This window comes from Egretta garzetta, unplaced genomic scaffold (assembly GCF_000687185.1).
Source record: "Egretta garzetta isolate BGI_Z169 unplaced genomic scaffold, ASM68718v1 scaffold44, whole genome shotgun sequence".
NCBI lineage: Eukaryota > Metazoa > Chordata > Aves > Pelecaniformes > Ardeidae > Egretta > Egretta garzetta.
The window spans coordinates 894125-912116 of NW_009259490.1; the positions used below are offsets into that span (position 1 = coordinate 894125).

The 17992-nt window shown below is 46.4% G+C and overlaps 1 protein-coding gene across 1 annotated transcript in view; it reads left to right on the forward strand.

Moving 5' to 3' along the window:
• The window catches only part of MOB2 (MOB kinase activator 2), a 99474-nt gene extending 96679 nt beyond the window's left edge, over positions 1 to 2795 (forward strand). The window contains exon 5 of the mRNA XM_035892854.1: positions 1518 to 2795. Coding sequence (XP_035748747.1) covers positions 1518 to 1828 — 311 coding nt within the window. The 3' untranslated portion in view covers positions 1829 to 2795. The remainder of the gene's footprint in view (positions 1 to 1517) is intronic.
• The last annotated feature ends 15197 nt before the right edge of the window (positions 2796 to 17992 follow it).

A 17992-nucleotide genomic window follows, 5' to 3' on the forward strand; every position in this document is an offset into this window, starting at 1 on the left:
CTTTTGGACGGGTGCTTCCTGGGGCAGATGCCGTTAAGAAAGGTAAAAGTTGGCATTCAGTGTATGCGCTAATTCCTGACAGCTTTCTCACTTGTTTGATGGATTTTTTTTTGTTTTGTTAAGGGAGACTTTTAAGTTTGGTTCATTCTTGCAGTAAGACAGACTTGCACTGTTGGCATATGAACTGGGGTGAATGGCTCACAGTTCCGTCCCCTTGGCTTATATTTCATCATCGGTACATCTTTTTCTTCAAGCATTTTGAAATCTTCTAGCCTGTATCGAGAGAGGATAGAAATTTGAGAACTGTCAGCATGTGTGTTCAGCCTGCTGCTAGTAAACTTAACCTTGTTGTTTTACTATTGCCTTTAGAGCCCCAATGCATTAAGGGGGAAATAAATTGGATTGCCAGGAATGTGGCCTGTCTTCCTTGCCCAACCAGGCCTTGTCTCACAGGTTGTTTGCAATCTCCTTTCCCTTCCAAAGATTAAAAGGGAATGTGATTTTTTTAAGGATTGAAAAGCAATAGCAAAGTAACTTTTAACTCAATTTGTATCCTAACGAAATTGCTACATGCAATGCTTTTGGTTCAGGGGAGAGAGAGACCTGAAGTTATGGTAGGTGGGCTTAATCGTGGCTGAAAGCAGCTGGCTTCTTGAGCCCCTTCCACAGATAATTGGGGAACTCGGACATTACAGTAGAGCAAGCGCTGTGCTCGCAGCCATTGCTTATGAGCTGCTTGATCAGGAAAGAGACAGGGTGCAGCAAAGCCAGCTGCAGTTGACCTTACTTATTTTTTTTAAATATGCTTGTTCAAGGGCAGTGAGGGCCTTTCATGCCGGTGGTTGGTCCGTGTGGTGGAGGTGCACTTCAGACCAGTAACATACTTTGTATTGTGCATCACGCACGGGATGGCAGGTGTCGCTTTTTTGCTTGCCTCGGTTTCAGTGTTACCAAAATAGTTGTCCAATAATCGTCTTTTACTAGGCAGGCACAGCACTGCTCCAGCAAGCACAATTTCAGCTGCATGTGATAGAAGGCACCGCGTATTTCCTTTCATTTCTTTTCCCATTTGATAGAATTCAACAATGAAATGAGGGAAGCCGTTATATACTCTTAATCAAACTACTGCACACCACCACGGCCCGTCCGTGTACCTTAGCTTCCATTTCAGGGTCTGTGAATTGGTCTCCCAAGCATTATGTACTTCCAGGGGAAAAACCTGCTACTCCTGGACAAACAAGATAAGGACCCAGAAGAACCCCTCATTTTTACAGCCAGTAGCAAAAAATGTGGGGTTTTAAAGAATGATTACACTTGCTTCCTGATTTTTGAACCCGCTGGGTTTAAAACTTAACTTCACAAGAAAATGCTTAAAACCTCCTTAGATTATTCCTCTGAATCCCCATAAAAAGAACAAGGTGAGAGGATGATAGGCGCGCTGTCTGCTGTACAAGGTGGGCGAGTTGCTGCTGTGGGGCTGAAGGAGCTATTGTGGTGTTTCTCTGTCTTCCTTTCAGGCAAGGAATTCCCAAACTCCTTTGAGTCCCTAGTGAAGAAGATCTGCAAGTACCTGTTCCACGTGCTGGCCCATATCTACTCCTCACACTTTAAGGAGACTTTGGCACTGGAGCTGCACGGACATTTAAACACGCTCTACACACACTTTATCCTATTCATCAGGGAGTTCAACCTCGTGGACCCTAAAGAGACCACCATCATGGACGACCTCACGGAGGTCCTCTGCAGCAGCAGTGGGAGCAGCAGTAACGGGAGCGGCAATGGGAGCAGCAACAGCGCAGGAGCACAGAACCATGTGAAAGAGAGATGAGCCCTCCTACAGGATCAAAACTAACATTAAAAACAATATTATATATTCCGTGTGTATGTATATGTTCAGATATACATACAGACATACACAGCAATGAAAGCTGAAAGAAATTACGCTGCCACCCCAGGACCTGTAGCCGTATGGGACTGTGTGGAGCTTTGGTTTAATGCGCCACCTGGCGAGAAGTTGCACCAATTTTATTTTATTTTCTGTCCACTCCTCCTTTCACCTATTCAGACAGATGATGAGTGCTGTTTTTAAGAAAAGAGCCAAGCTTGAGAGTGGGGCCACTCTTGGTTTTTTTGGTTGGTTTTTTTTTTTGGTTGTTTGGTTTTTTTTGTTTTTCTTTCTTTGGTCTTGAGTGCAAGCCCTTTGTCTTTCTAGGATGGTGGTCCTGCCATTTAAAAAAATATCTATTATATTATAAGAAATGACTTTTACTTTGAAGTGGCTTAAAATGCAGGTTGGTTTGGGGTTTTTTTGGGGGGGGTGGGGGTGTTTTTTTGGTTTGTTTTTACATAGACTGCCCCTTCCCCTGCCAGAAACTCCCCATGAGTGCATCTTGCCCTTTGTTAGCTTGGAATGGGAAGAAACTCCTGGCTTGACTAGAGTAGCAACTAGGGGCTTGCTACGTGTTGAAAGTGGGCGTGATTCTCCAGTTGTCACATCTGCCTGGTCACAACATGTGAACATGCAAGAGGATCCACAAGCCTTTCTGCTTATTGCTCCTACGACATATATACGCCTTCCTCTGCTTCCCTGCCGCCTCTTTTCCCAGGCACATCTCTACAAAGAGTAAGATCACTGGAGTCCAAAACCCATGTGCAAGAGCCGCCACCATTTGCTTCCCATTGACCAGAGGCCCGGGGAGGGGGGGGAGAAGGGTACATTGGGTCAGCCACCGCCTGTGCTAGAAAGATGGCTGTTGACATAAAATTATATTGTTGGCTTATTTTAGTTCATCTGTTCTATAATAATAAAAACAAATCTATCAGCCATAAGCTTTGTTTTTGTGTTTACAGCGTCAGAATCCACCTGTACAGCTTCCCTTTCACCACTGAATGCTGTTGGCTCTGCTGTCAGCCAGCTTTACAAATAATTGTTTGTCCTTCCACCCTGTATTCTTATACTTATCATCAATTCCTTGCTCTTACTGGTAGCTAGGAGCCTCCTCCCCTGGTAATCTGGAGATCAGCACTCGGAAGAAAAGCAACACTTGGAAAGGAGCGAGTTTCCTCTTTGTGCGTACTTAAATTCTGCAAATGCAGTGGGCTCCTGGCTATTTTGTGGTGAATATCATATCACAGTGTCTGTGGATGCAGTATTGTCGCAGCAGTGTAGCTGGGCAGTGATACTGCTCTTTCCTTCACATTTCCACTGAATTCTTGCAGCCAGCATTTCCAGTTGCAAAATTGCCAAATTTTGCTTGCAATTGTGCTTCTATCAAATCTGTGGCAGCCTCTGAGCATTATTTGCTACTGGCTTTGGTCATTATTCTGAGGTATAGACAACATTAATAACTGACCTGGCATCAATCCTAGAAGGTTTTCCTGAATGAGCTCTGTAACTGTAGTGAAAGTCAGTGGAGAGAAGGAGAGCAAGTGCAAAGAAAGAGAAGGAAAAGCACAAGGGGGGAGGGGGGAAGGGGGAAAGCATGAGCAAGAAAGAAGGGAAAAAAAGAAAAAGCACAATCAAAAAAAAAAAGCTTTTGAAGACGTGTGCAAGAGCAACAACTGATAAAGGAAGAAAAATGTGCACGTGAGAAAAAGAGCGAAAAGTTGTGAAAGTGAGGGGGAAAAGAGCAAAAAGGCAGGAGCACAGGAGAAGGGAAGTGGAGGAGCAAGTGAGAGAAACCGACCTCAGCCTTTGCGAGCCCGGACGCATCCTGTGTTGTACATTTCCCGACTGCGGTTACCTTGTGAACCTGCAGGGAAACGTGCTGGCGTCTCGCTGACCCACTCCTTGGTGCCGGTAACGCAGGCTGGTCAAGAGCATGCCTTCCCACCACATCCTCCTGCTATGGCCTCCATATCCAGACGAATATTCCCATTCAGTCTCCATTCACGCTGATGCGAGCCTTCCCATTCCCTATGCTAATGTCTGAAAGAAAAGCCAGCCATCAGTAGATGCTGCCAGAGCGAGGCCATTTGTAAGGCCCCTGTGTTACTTGCAATGAGTGCACACAGTAGAGTTCAAGGTAAGAAGGTAATAGCAAGGCCAACGACCCAACCTCAAGATTTCTGGGAATTTATTATCTGCTTGTAAAAAAAAAAAATAAAAATTTGCAGTTTTACTTCTAAAAGACCATTTAGAAAGGTTTGACTTGAACAAGAGGCAGTTCAGCCCTCTCTGGAAAGGTGGAATTGGCTACAGCTCCGTAAGTTTCAGCTAACACCACAGTGGTATCTATAGCAAATGCAAGGGTGACGACACCTTACCTTCCCGTAGGAGAACTGAGACCCTTGTGGGAAGTTTGGGAACCCGTGTGTTGATGCAAAGCAGCAAACCATTAATTCAGCCATCAGGAGAACAGTGAGGTACCACGTTACCTCTGCTGCTCTTCGTGGCAGTTGTCCCGCGTTTGCCCGGCCGACATTTGATACTCCTGAAAGCATAGACACTTCATCTCACAGGGTGGGGGTTTAGGTGTTTTTATATTTTACAAGCAGTTAACAAGAACACAAATAATGAATCCTATTTTAGCGTAGCCTATAATCTCATTGGTTTTAGCAGTGGAAATACGGACACCACTGAAATAGTGCCAACGCTAACGTTCTTGTCAGGAGTAAACGTTACTGTAAAGCTCAGCCTCAAGGCACCCAAGCATATTTCAGCAGTTACTGAATTATCCTGTGTTAACATTAGATACAGAAGTGCCCCTACGTCTTCAGCTTCTGCTTGGTTGATGCCACTGAAGCCTCCCGGTGACCACCTCTGCTTGCAGCACATCACTGGCTATCCACACTGTAAGCACTGAGCCCTAATCCCCCATATCTAAAAGACGGGCTTAGGTCTTGTAACACTGAGGAAATTGCCATATTGCTGCTTTAAATGTATTTTGTAAATTGTTTAAAGCGTTGTCAGAACAAGAGCAGCACCTTAATTATGGTACATCCAATTGCCCCCCCATCCCCTGGCCCACCCCTCTTGCCCTAAAGCTGATGATGTAACCATTGTTTAAGGGTGGCTAAATAAATAAAACAAAAATACACAAAACAGCCCAGAAAAAAAACCTAAATGCTGCTAGAAGACACCCGTTACACTATCTACACACGCACTCCCCAGCACGCAGGGCTTTTGCAGGCCTTGGCTTGTCAAAGCCTCAGCTTTACATCTGCCACTACAGAATCCCTAAGCAACCTGCAGGCCTAAAACCAGGGCAGCGAGCACAAGGTGCCACAGGGCTGAAGGCTTTCCCTTAAAGCCCACGCTAGCCACATGTACCTTCCGTAGGATTGTGCTCCTGACGTTTGGTGCTCTGGACATGGGAGTGATGTGCTGAAGAGCTGAGGTTGCACAAATGTCTAGCAATGGCATGAAATCATTATCCGTAAGTCCTTGAGGCTGCAGTGTCCTTGGGAATTCCAAGCGTAAGAGCCTGTAAATGAAAACAGGAGGAAAATAAATTTCTTCATACATCTGGAATAAATACCAGCAGCAGGTAAGCAAGCACCAAAGTCACCAGCTTGTGTCCCTTGCATGGGCTGTCTCTGGCCACTCGCGGGACCAGGCCACAGGAACAATGCTACAAGGTCTTTCACACAGCAAAAGAGCCACCTTCAGCTTTGGCCTCAGGGCAGTGACGCCGTGTAGAGATCACAGGACCGGCTTCACCCCAACCTTAAGAAAGGTCCTGAAGTGGCAAGCTGTGAATTGAGTTGGGCACCTTCTACTTCAGCCCAGCGAAATCAGAGCTACGCCCTTCTTTCCTGCCTGAGAATTGCAGAGTTACCAAGTCTGAGCTCCCATAGAGCTCACTCATTTTATAGGAGTAACAACCTTAAACCCAAGAATTTTAAGGAAATCGACCTTGCTCCTTATGAAACATTTTTCTGCCAAGAACATCTGAGGAGGGAGAAAGATGTGTTCTGGCTCTGAGGTACCATCAGTTCTGGCCAAATATGCGCGTACTGAGGTGCTCCTGGAAGGGATTGGGGGCTAAAGGTGGGTGCTGCCAGGTAACCATCGGCTCCTGCACATTAGCTGGAAAGACTGTCACAGAAACAAGCAACCCCATACAAGAACAAGCCAACTTCAAGAGCGCTTACTAAGTATGCTGATCTCATACAAAGCCACTCTTCATCAAACAAGCCCTTACTCACATCTGTCCCGTAACTTGTCCCAGCCAATCCTTAGCTCACTATTTCAGCTGTTGACAGAAAGACTCCAATCCAGAAATACTCTTCCATTACCTAAGATAAACTGAGGACAGAGGAATAGGTTCTTGTTTTATTCTGTTCAAACCTACTAAACAAATGAAACCCATGTTTGTGTCTGCAGCACAAATGGCAGCACCAGATAGTTTAAATCGAGTGCTAATGCCCCGCCACTGGCAGTAGTTACCAGCAGAGTTCAGCACGGCTAAGTTATCTGCGTGGCAATACCAGTGCCTGAACACAAGCTCAGTACCTGAAGGGTTTAAAGACAGATCGGGTATCTTTACATGATAGAGCTGTATGCAGTATAGACAAATCCCAGTATTCCCGATGGAACTGATGATACAAAGTGAGAAAAACACCAAACAGCTGGCAAACCCCCCTCCAGTGTGCTAATGGGGTCTCCATTCTTCTCATGGACAGAAGAACTGTTCTGGTTGTGACAGCTGACAGGAACAATAGGACTTCTCAAAGCAAGCTTAGCATGTGACTCAGAGAAAACAGAAATTGTTGTGGCCAAGCACTCAGAGAACATTCAGAGTGCTTTGTCTAGCCAAAAAAACCCCAAACAACCCAACGGACTGGCCTCACTTCTCTATGTATCGTCGTTTGCTAATTCTTTTAACTATATCTGAGAAAGGCATGAAAAATACTCTGACGCTTTCCCATACACCAGCGCAGACAGTTAACATTCTTTCACAAAGTGGTGCAAGGTCCCTTACATAAAAGTCCTCTTCCTTTTAATGGTCTCTGGGATAATTCAAAAGAAAGGGTACAAAGAGCCCGGGCTAGACAGCCTTTCTACTCAGTGGAGAGCAACCCTCCGCAATATTCGCTCAGGCAGGTACAGGAGGGTCAAATGCCAACCCACAAAGGACTTCAGCTTCTGTGCAACCACTGCTTCACCTGACATCAGTAAGGCTTAGAAGACACTTGCCCCGAAGCAAGTATTGCCCTCAAGGACTGCTAAAGGAAACCTAGAAAACAAACTGGTCCTTGGCACCAGTCACTGATTTAACTGAATCAATTAAATGGTCCGAGGCTCCCCAAGGAGGGCTTTAATGCAGGTGTGCAAGGAGCTGGAGGTGAATCCTCAGTCTGATAAAGAGCAGGAAGGCTGCACGGCTCTCCAGCACCACATACTCTGACCCTGCAAGGCCACACAGCAGTTACAGAGTCCCATTGTGCTGCTTTCTCCATGGACTGAATTCCTTTAGGAAAGACTTACACCTGAAAGCTCTATTTCCAAGCAGATGAGATTTCCTAAATTACTCCCCCCGCCCCTCTTAATTGCACTTGAGCAAGAATCAAACACAAAAACCTGACTTGCGTAGGATTCACTCCCAAAATCATCTCAAGACATATTCTGTTCCTAAACATCAAAGCTGATGGAGTAGTCTGGGTAGAAGAGCTAACTCTCTCACAGAAAGTCTGGTAGTCAATAATACAGCTATTAATTAATTAATACAGAAATTCATCCTCATTCTCAATCTTGGCCAACCTGAGATTTTTGTTTAGTTTTATGGCAAGCTAATGCTAGAGTCTGTACTGTCTCTGTCATGACAGAGTGCAGAGAGGCAGCTACCATGTTTGCTTTTGGATGACTAAATGTAAGGGGTAATTTTACTTTGCAGAGTGGAAATACATTGATTTTTAGTCTTCTGTAACAAATGTGGGGACACTGGTATTGCAGACAGACAGAGTAGTTACATCTGCCTATTAAAACAATTTACCTTTATGAATAAGGAGAACCCTGTGCTTGGCTCCGCTTAAAAGGGATAATCCAGAACAGAACTGGGAATTGACATTGAGTAATCCCAGATTTTTATCGTTACATGGAATCTATATAAAACCTGTAACAGAAAGAACTCTCTGTCCTTTTCAGCCAGGTTTAGTGACACTCAATTTCGGAAGGCCAATTTCAATCCTTGTGGCCATAAAACCTGTCTCAGCAGGAGTGAATAAGAGAAGCAGAAGACAAATTGTGCCTAAAGACCAGCTGCACCCACTGCAGCACAACTGTGAAAACTTCAGCTACCTTAAGAACATTTTCAAGAGAGCACAAATAATAATAAATGTATTTCAATAATCTTACCAAGTTTAAAAACTGTTTTAAACTGGCTTAAATGAAATGTGCAAAACAGATGCTGTGCTCTGATCCGAGCATCACAGTCCTGGCACGTGAAAAGGACTGCAGCTCAGACAGGTAGATCCTAGCACATCCGAAAGCGAGATGTGCATCAGGACCTCAACATTCCTCAGCACTGCGAATTCATTCACTGCTCTACCAGTGACACTCACGGTCTGCAGAACGGCAAGGAATCAATAATTCCTTGAATTTGCACCTCTTGACCCAATAAGGTTTGTGCAGGAGGTCCCTCATTTTGCTCCCAGAAGGATGACATTAGGAAGTCGATAGCAGGAAGGTAGTCAGGCACTGCAAAGCAACATTTGCCGGTAACCTGCTGCCAAACAGAAATCAGGGTTTGAAGCCCAGACATTTGGGAAGAATCAGATGAAATCTATAGAGCAAAACAAAGCAGACACACAGTTCCCAGCTGGACAGGTAAGGCTCCTTCCACATGAGATTTTCAACTACAAAGCCATTACCTGAGTTCAGGGCTTAAGCCACATCAGTTCAAGCTCACACAAAGCTCGGCACTGAGGCACCAGAAGACTGCATAGCATCACTTGAATCGCAAAGCCTAGCCCCTTGCAATCGCAAGCAATTTTGCAATGGATGTTCAGCACAGAGACAGAGGGCATGTTTGTATCCTGCCCTCCCAGCCCCGAGCTCCCCACTGCACGCCATTACGGACTGAAGGTCAAAAGCCACGCTTATGACATGCTGCAGGGAAGACCAGGAGACGCTCAGGGAATGATCAGTACCTGCCCTGCTCCAAAGCAAGCAGAGCTGAGTCTGAACCTCCTTGTCGAGCGGCTAACCGGCTACCCGGCAAAGGGAACCGTGTGCCGTGTTGTGCGTGCAGATCAGGCAGCTCGCGCGGAGCCACTGAAGAGGGAACGTGCATTTTGCAGACCTTCACGGGAATGCAGCCCGAGATGAGCTGTAACTGCTCTTTGCCACTCACGGTCTCATCGATCTGTTTGTGCAAATCAGAACTGCCAGGAACCTGTGGGTGCCAGTAGGACTGGACAGGACCCGAGCGCTGGTTTTGTGAACTCCCCTCGGCACCTGGCTGAGAGCTGGTCTGACACCTTCACAAACCTGGCCCTGCCACATGGATGTTCATGGACCATCATGGAGATCAGGTACCCTGGAATCACCTTTCTTCTGCCTACATGAAACCACTAGGCTGAATTTAGTAACAAGATAGCAACCCTGTGAATGAAGTTAAAGCTTGTACCGTAACCACTGCTTAAATGTGAAAGCACAACAAATACTCCAATCCATTAAGGAATTTTGATTGGATTAGAAGCCCTCTGTGCTTCATTATAATCTCCCTGATGAAGGCAAAAAGCAAAACTACAGCTGGAGAAGAGAGATTAAAAAACCCATTATAACAGTTTAATTATCTGTTATTACTGGATTAACATTCATTTCTGATCCAGGTGCTCCTCAGATAACTAGCTCAGGTGGTTTATAAGAGCATTATTATATTTTACAGTGAAAGACTTCTGGCCCACAAAATGAAAACATGCGCTTTTTTTAAAGCCAGATATCCAAAATGAAGAAAGCTTAAGCAAGACTCCACCTGCCTGTCCCTTTTTTTTGCGTACCCCAAACTTTTGAACTGCTGGCTGATTTCAACCAACCTGGAAGACAGTTAGGAGTCTCAATGTGATCAGAATGTTTTTAAAAGTTTTTCAGAAAAAGCAACCATTGGAAGAGGAGAGAGCCTGTAAATGAACCCTTAAGTTTCCTGAGCAAGGAAAAAATTGCAACCTGAGCTCCCATGTTACTAGATGCCAAAGAACCTGCACAAGAACACACACTCATAAAAGTCCTCACACACAAAGGGACAGAAGAGCTTAGAATCAACCACAAATCACAAATTGTACAAATCTGGCTTCTGAAATGCGGGCACTCGTTTCACTGCTTGCACAATCGTGGCAGTCTGCGTGACCCAGACTTCCTCTGCAGTCTCTCAGTTTGCAGACACCACGCTGGATCTTAGTGCTATATCACAAGAGAGAGAAGAAATGCTAAAACAACTTTTCTTTCATTATCAGATAAAGAAATGTAGCATTTGCATCTGAAAAGAGCTCTGAAGTGATGCACTGAGAAATGACAGAACCTATCTTTAGGGACAGGCCATCGAGGGGGTTTGCAGACCTGCTCACTGGAAGGTGCTGTTGCCAGGTTAAGATCTGGATTGGGGTTCCAGCCCAGAGCTCATATAAGCAACTGAGAGAATCACTGAATTGCTCTTCATCTCAGTTCCTGAATCTGCATAATGTGGACAACAGATACCTCTCCTCCTTGTCTATCACACCTACATGGAAAAAGCTGTCCCTTGCTGCACTATCAAAGAATGTAATGGAACAGACTTGTGGCTTTCATGTGCTGCTGAAAGCAGCCTCCATAACGTGCCACAGTATTTATCTGTCCAGGCTCCTGTGCTAGCAGGCTCTACTTCCACCTTTCCCTTTGAGAAGGACTAGGTTATGCATGGTCCTGCCCTCATGCAAACAGCCTCCGATGTTGTGTCCCTGTCACTCCGAGACTGAATGCTGTCACATCTCTGCAAAGCTATGTAGAGGCTACACAGGCTGGAGAGAGGCACATCCACACCTCTCTCTCCTCCTCTCCTGCCTCTGCACAGCAGAAGTGACAGCAGGCACATGGTACAGCTTGTAAAAGTCTTTAGGAAGCAAAGAGAAAAGACAGCGTCTCTGCTACCCAGCCATCTCTGAGGAAGGTCCTGTGTTCCAGACATTGTTCCTCGCTGTACTAGCTAATCAGCAGGGCACCATACAAGGCCCAGCACAAAGCACAGGAGCACGACTGATCCCCAGCTGCTTCACATAACATCTAATGGATGACACCATGTTCTGCCCCTGCATGCTACAAAGGTAATTTTTTTTCTCCACCCCTCTATTCTGGAGAGCAGAGCAGCAGCAGCTGTGGAGGCAACAGGTGGACTGGGAAGTTTATCTTCATGCAAAACACATTAGTAACATGCAAAACACACTCTGCTTGCAATGACATCACGACACTTGGTTCTACCCATTACCACTCACACCTCAGGGGTTGCAATAACTGTTCATGTTGGACATTGCCAGCGAAGATCTACAGGTTCCGAGTGACGCCATCCTACTGCAGCCCATATCCCCAGGAGATGGAGCAGGCGAGTGCAAACAGAAACTGCACATGAACACAGCCTGAGGCGAACTAAACAGAGACCAAGCACAAAGGACACACGTGGCTCAACAAGTAGTTAGCTCTTTCTATTACAGGACAGTACAAAAGCTCTCTGCCCCCTTTCCCAAATGAGACTGATGGGCAGCAGCCCTCTTCATTCAGGCTTACAGATGCTGTCAGGCTCTCCTCTTTCTTTCCTTTTTCTAAAGCAAATTTGCAGTGCAACTCCACTGAAATTGGAGATCAGGGTTGTATCTGCTTTCACACCTCTGTATGACCCTGCAGCCCACATACCTCCAAACCTATCTGGCAGAACTACTTTTAGAACTATTTTTTTTAATAAATGGCTGTAGCTGGCCCTTGGTTGGGTCACTAACAAAAACCAAGCCCCCACATGCTAGCAACGTGATTAAAAACTAGATCTAGTGCGTCAAACTTAATTAAAACTGCACTTAAACTAAGAACTTTTCTAAAGGTTTTCATTCTTCCCCAGCATAAAATGCTCAGGGGAATTTTATATTTATAACCATCATATAAACTAAGCTGAAGTTCACTGGTTTAAAGCAAGCCCACTTCCATTTATGAGACTTCATTCCAGGGTCAGAAGGGAACACTGCAAGCCACTGCTCTGAACTCCCAGGTATCACAAGCCCCAATAACAGTCCCAAAGACTCCTGTATTTTGCAATATGCTGAGGGAATTCTCCCAGAACAACACCATCCCATTCTCCACTTGAAGTGGACAGCGAAGCCAAACCCCAAAGACTTTCCCTGGAACTATGTGATAGTCCGGCAGCTGTGCCAGCTGCAGTACTCTGAACTGGGCTGAGCACACAACACAGCAAAAGGAAAGAACAGCGAGGCAGAAGTAGAACCTGGAGCCAGAATTATTGCTAACTCAGGGTCAAATTTACAGCTAGTTTAACCCAATGAGGCCAATGGCCTTGTACAGATTTCTACCAGCTGAAGCAAAAACTATCAGCCTGTCTTGAAATATTTCTAAGTTCCCTTTCTGTCTTACTGCCATTGCCGTATTGATTTGACCAACTAAGTATATTCAGTCTTTTCTAATGCATAAATTACAGACATTATTAGTCCTCTTTTAAATATCAAGCAGTACAGACATGATTCCTCCTTCCTGCAATGTTGATTTGTGTCTCAGTTGCCTGAATTGACGCACACAGCTCCCTATTGGGAGTGGCTGTGAAAAAGTCAGTACTGCTACTTCCTATGGCTACCTCTTCCCTAGGACAGGGCTGGAACGCACACACAGCCTCCACATGCTCCTGAACAGGATGACCTAACCCTGGCCTAAGACTGTTTTTCACTGCCTCCTTTAAACCACCCCCCCGTGTGATTCCCTCCCCCAGTGCCCGGGAGGTGCAGCGTGCCGTATGGGCACACATCCTGCGGAACACGCCGAGGCAGGGGAACTTGCCAGCACACTGCTAAGAAGGGGCAGAGCCAGGCACCACAGTCCTGCTGCACAGCAGGACCCAGGCCAAGCCAGAGCACAGCATGGCTTGGCTGGGGATTGCGCAGGCATGGCAAGTTCCACGCTGAAGTCAAAGTCCGTCCTCGTACTCATCCTCTTCTCCCTCACTGACTTGTGGATCAGGCATACCTGAGCTCAGGGCTTAGTTCAATTACTACAAGCACTACAGCAACATGGGATTTTCAGAGGGTTTGAGGGTTGCTTAACTATGCTCCCACGGAACAGCAGGAAAAAATTAAGTCAGCACTTAAAAATCTCAGCCACAGCACCTGAGCTAACCACTAGAACCACTTCCTTTACACAAGGCAAGGTGCTGCAGGTTCAAAGTTGTTGGAAACCCAAATAGTTGTCTCACACTGCCTAATACCTAAACAAGAACTGGTGTACCATCAGCACCCTCAACGACTCAACTCTTCAGCAGGGCTACTGCATGGTAAGCACACTGTGCAACAGGACAGCTTGTACCCTTGCCACCCTGAACGCTAATGGTTCCGGAGGAACCTTCATCAGACAGAGAACTTGCTAGTTCTCTCTACCTCTGTGCCTCCCTGTTTGCTGCCAGGATATAAACCTTATATATGACAGGATTTTATATGGAGCAAGAAGTAGAAGACCACTGACTGCTCAGACCTGCGTATACCCCGATTGATCCATGCTCCCATTTGGTCTAGGCTTCTTCTTTTAAATTGCCTTAGGGTGAAGTGAAAGAGTGATTTAAATTTACCCAACCAAGGAGAAAGACACGTCTAAGCCAGGGAGTACGCCTATGCTGCCTCAAATGCCTTCAGCTCCTGGGAACTTGGAAGCAGTAGTGAGCGCATCAGTTCTGCACCACACAGGGATACCCGAAGCACCTGCAGATAAGCTGGCTGGGGTACTGGATCCAGTTGGGCTGCATTAGCCTGGAGCTGGGCCAGCTAACGTAGCTCAGCCACTTCCCACACCCAAACCAGCTCATTTACAGCAAGCTCAGGCATCTCTAAGCAGAGGGTTGCTTCCAGCCTCTCAGCAGACACACATCTGCACTCTCTGCTTCTGGCACCTATGGGAAAAGCAGCAAGCTGCCTGTTCCTACTGCAAGAAAAGGAGTTACCAGACTCACCGCAAGGTTTACCATCAGAAGCTCAGGCTTGCTTCTTCATTACTTAGTGCAGTGATAAGAAGTCAGAGATATTTTGCAATATTTATTATTTGGATAACAGCAGCATTTAAAAGCTGCATCAAGACCAATGCCAAAGATCATTCCCACGCTAAGTTGTAATCCTTCTGCTGAAGGCCTTACAGACCAGCTGACAAGCCAGTTGAAGGAGCCAAGATGTAGAGAAAGATGACAGAAACAAAAAGGACGAAGCAGCCTGGCCAAAATCACAAAGCTGGCCTCCTCCTTCAGCTGCACCCTCTGCATTGTCAGGTATCACAGAATACACGCACTGCAAACACTGTCTCAAAAAAAGAAGCGCAAACTTATCAGCATCCTTTCATCAGAAAGAACGAGCACAATCCCCTCTCTCTGAGAGGCAGAAGCTCACAGGACTGGCCCTCCAGCTCCATCCCCACAGCAGGACCTGCTGTCCAAGAGGACCCACGCTCCTGCAGGCGTGTTTCTGGGGCTGGCAGAGGGGCTGCTGTGCTACCCCCAGAGCGCCCAGCACCCAAACACTCACACTGCTACGTAGCAGGATGAAGCCTCAAGGGCTGCTCCTACTTAATTCTCTTGCTGTCACACCAGATGACATCTCCCTAATATATCCCTGGTCAAGATGCGGAAGACAGCATTTACCCAGTCAGCAACTGCTGAGTCATTATCTGTAAATGAATGATAATCGAGAAAAGCAGAGAATCGGGGAAAGCAGATAAAATGCAGTGTAATAGCTGAGGAAAAATTTGGGGGCGTGAATAACATAACCTTGTGCTGGAAAGTCACCTATGTGATCTGCCATGTGAATATCAATGTACAGAGCAGGGTTACCCTGGTAAGCAAAACATGCGCTAAGGAAGGCACTGGGATAACCAGAACCAAAGAACCTGGCTTCCCAAAGGGTCGGTGTCGGCACGCTGCACTCGTGCCCCACTTCTGCTTCCTCGTGCACACTCCCGTGCAGCTCTGCTGCATGGCCTCCACAGGTCACCCCTCCCAGCACAGGGGACAGGAAGGGATCTGCTACTTCACAGGCGAAAAACACAGTTGCAGAAGATGCACAAGGAACCTACTGGAGCAGCAAACAGATCCCATTTTGGCCAGGGCTCAACACCATCACAGCGTGGCTGAGGCAATGCTTCGGTCTCAAATTGAGCACCGACTCCTTCACCATTGACTCTGAGCATAGACACCTGCACCACCAAGCCCTAGCAAACTAAACTAAATCTAAATATAGAAACAAGGAAATAGCAGCATGGACCTTTACCTCCTTCTTTGAATGCAATTCTTAATTCAGCCAATACAGGCCTCTGCCAGGTGTGGCTGCTGGGGCTCTCCCATGGCTCTGTTACACCCAAGAGTAGCGCTGCTAGCACCAGGAAAACCACCAGCTCTGGTGTCAGGCAGACTGCAGAACGTCATTTTTACAGCTCTAAGTTATGAACTGTTTAGCCTCCACACACACACACTGAGATGTCTCTATCAGGAGCCAGCAACTTCAGGGACCCATGGCAAACTTGCTGTCTTTCAGGCAAACCGTCAGCTTCCCGTTCAATGCCCATTTGCTGCTCCTCAACTGCAGCAAACCAGGAACAGCCTAACTTCTTATACCACTTCTACCTACTTCCACTTCTACCTACTTCTCATACCACGCTTTTAACAGTGATCCTCAAAGCTCTTTGCAAAGGAGGTGCTGCTGCCTTCCTCAGCTTCCTTGTCTCTGCCATGGTAGGAAAGGGGAGTTCCCACCACCACACAGGCAGGACACGCTGTAGTCCCAGCTCAACCCTCTTTTCACCATCCTATGCAGAGGCCCTGCTGTGGAAAGGTATCACAGCCCATCAAAACACTGGCCTCAAGCTTAGTAGACAGGGGCCAGATTTTGGGACCAGACTTTAGTCCCAAGGTACTTTTTTGCTTTTGTTTGTGGTGGTTTGTTTTTTTAAGCTTTTCTGTAAACACAAGCTCTACCTAGTCCATGCCCATTTCTGCCCTCACTGTGCAACTCAGTGCTAAACCTGAAGGCTCTTTGGCAGAGAAACAACTTCCTACACTGCGCTTACATGCAAGGGTATAGATCAGAAACCCTACATGAACCAGAACTCGCGAGCGCTCCCAAACAGTGATGGGCTCCATCTGTAACACAGTCCTAAAAATGGCTTTTCACATATCCTCAAAGCATCCCTAACGTCTGTAGCTCCAACACATTCCCTGATGCATTCTTGCACCTAATTGTGAGCAGCGTAATTCAATAAACTGTATCGGAGCCGTGGAAGTAACTTGCCTCAGACAGGAGAGAAATCACTATTGCACTGTACTATTCAGATGAATAACAAGACTTGACTGAGCCAACTGTCACAAACAGCATAATCCTGGAATCTAATTGCAGGTAACTCCAGTGTGCACATCCTGCTCTTGAGTCAGGAGTGCCTTGTTTCAGCTTAGTTTCACCCATTCTGAAACCTGATTTTACTTTTAAGAACAAGGATGTCCTGTAGAGTAACTATCCAGAAGAGACGCTGCAATTTGAAGCCACTGTCTCCATCTGAACACTTTTCAAGAGTATATGAGACTTTACCATAAACACAGCTGCTTTTTCTGACTTCTAGCTAGAAGTGCTTCCTATACCAAGGCTTGCTGCTTCCCTAGACCAACCCGCTTTCCTTCTATTCTGGACAGCATGGAGAGAAATGTGCCACACTACCAGGGCTGGACCAGTACTGCCTTCCAGTGCCAGGTATCTCCACATGAGAGAGAACACCCAGCAGAAGCACAAAAGCCACAACAAAGAGCAAGTCAGTGAGAAGCTGAGGAGCAGAGAAATAAATTTCTCTCCTCTCCTCAGCAGCTGTTTCTGGAACAGGCTGTCCAGAGAGGTTGTCTAGTGTCCACCTCGGAGACACTGAGAACCCAACTATACAGAGCAGTGAGCAACCTGTTGGAGCAGGTCTCCAGAGGTCCCTTCCAACCTCAACTGTTGTGTGGTTCTGTGATCCACGTGTAGACCCCTCTGCCCAGGCAGAGGTCCCTGACTACATCAGCTACAGAAACATTCACCCTGACTGCAAGCAAACTCTTCCTTCTGCTAATGCTGTTGATGAAACCTTGTGTCTTCCCTGACCTTGAAGCGGTGTTATCTGCTTTGGCTGTGAGAAGGCGATAATAACTCCTGACAATGGCAAGAGTCAGCTCTGAGCCGGTGGAACAGGAAATCCCATTTCTCAAGCTCTTCAAAGCCTGCCAGCCTGCCTGGCACAGTTTCTCTCAGCAGCACTCAGTGAGATTACAGCACTAAAAATAACCCACACAATAAGTTGCGCATTTAGAAGAAGAAAGGACTTGCCCTCAATGTGGGTTTCCCTTCCACTTGTGGCCTCAAGTATCCCCAGACAGTTGAACTGCTAGGCTTTTGTTCTCCAAATTAAACAGGAGCTGCAGCTGTTGAAGTGGTTTTAAATAAAATAAGAAGATTAAAGGGTACAACAAAGAGCTAAGATACTTTCCAGTTTTTAAACAAGTGTCTCTCTCCCCTCCCTGTTGTTTTCTATAATAAGAAACTCAGAGCTAAATCTGCTTTCTTACCAAAACACTCTGCCCTTCTACCAGGAGCTCACATACAATCGGTTGTATACAGCTGAAATGAAGCAAAGGTAGGGGCACCAGTCCTGCAGACTTCCATACAGAAGACAACCCCTGTGGGCATTCTCCTGCAGCATTTAAGAAAACGCCCATGCCTGTTGGGTTATCAGCAAGAAAAAAGGCATACCTCCTAGCAGCAGGCACCAGAATTAGCACTACCTAGAGGCCTTACACAAGTTTCGCTGTCTTTA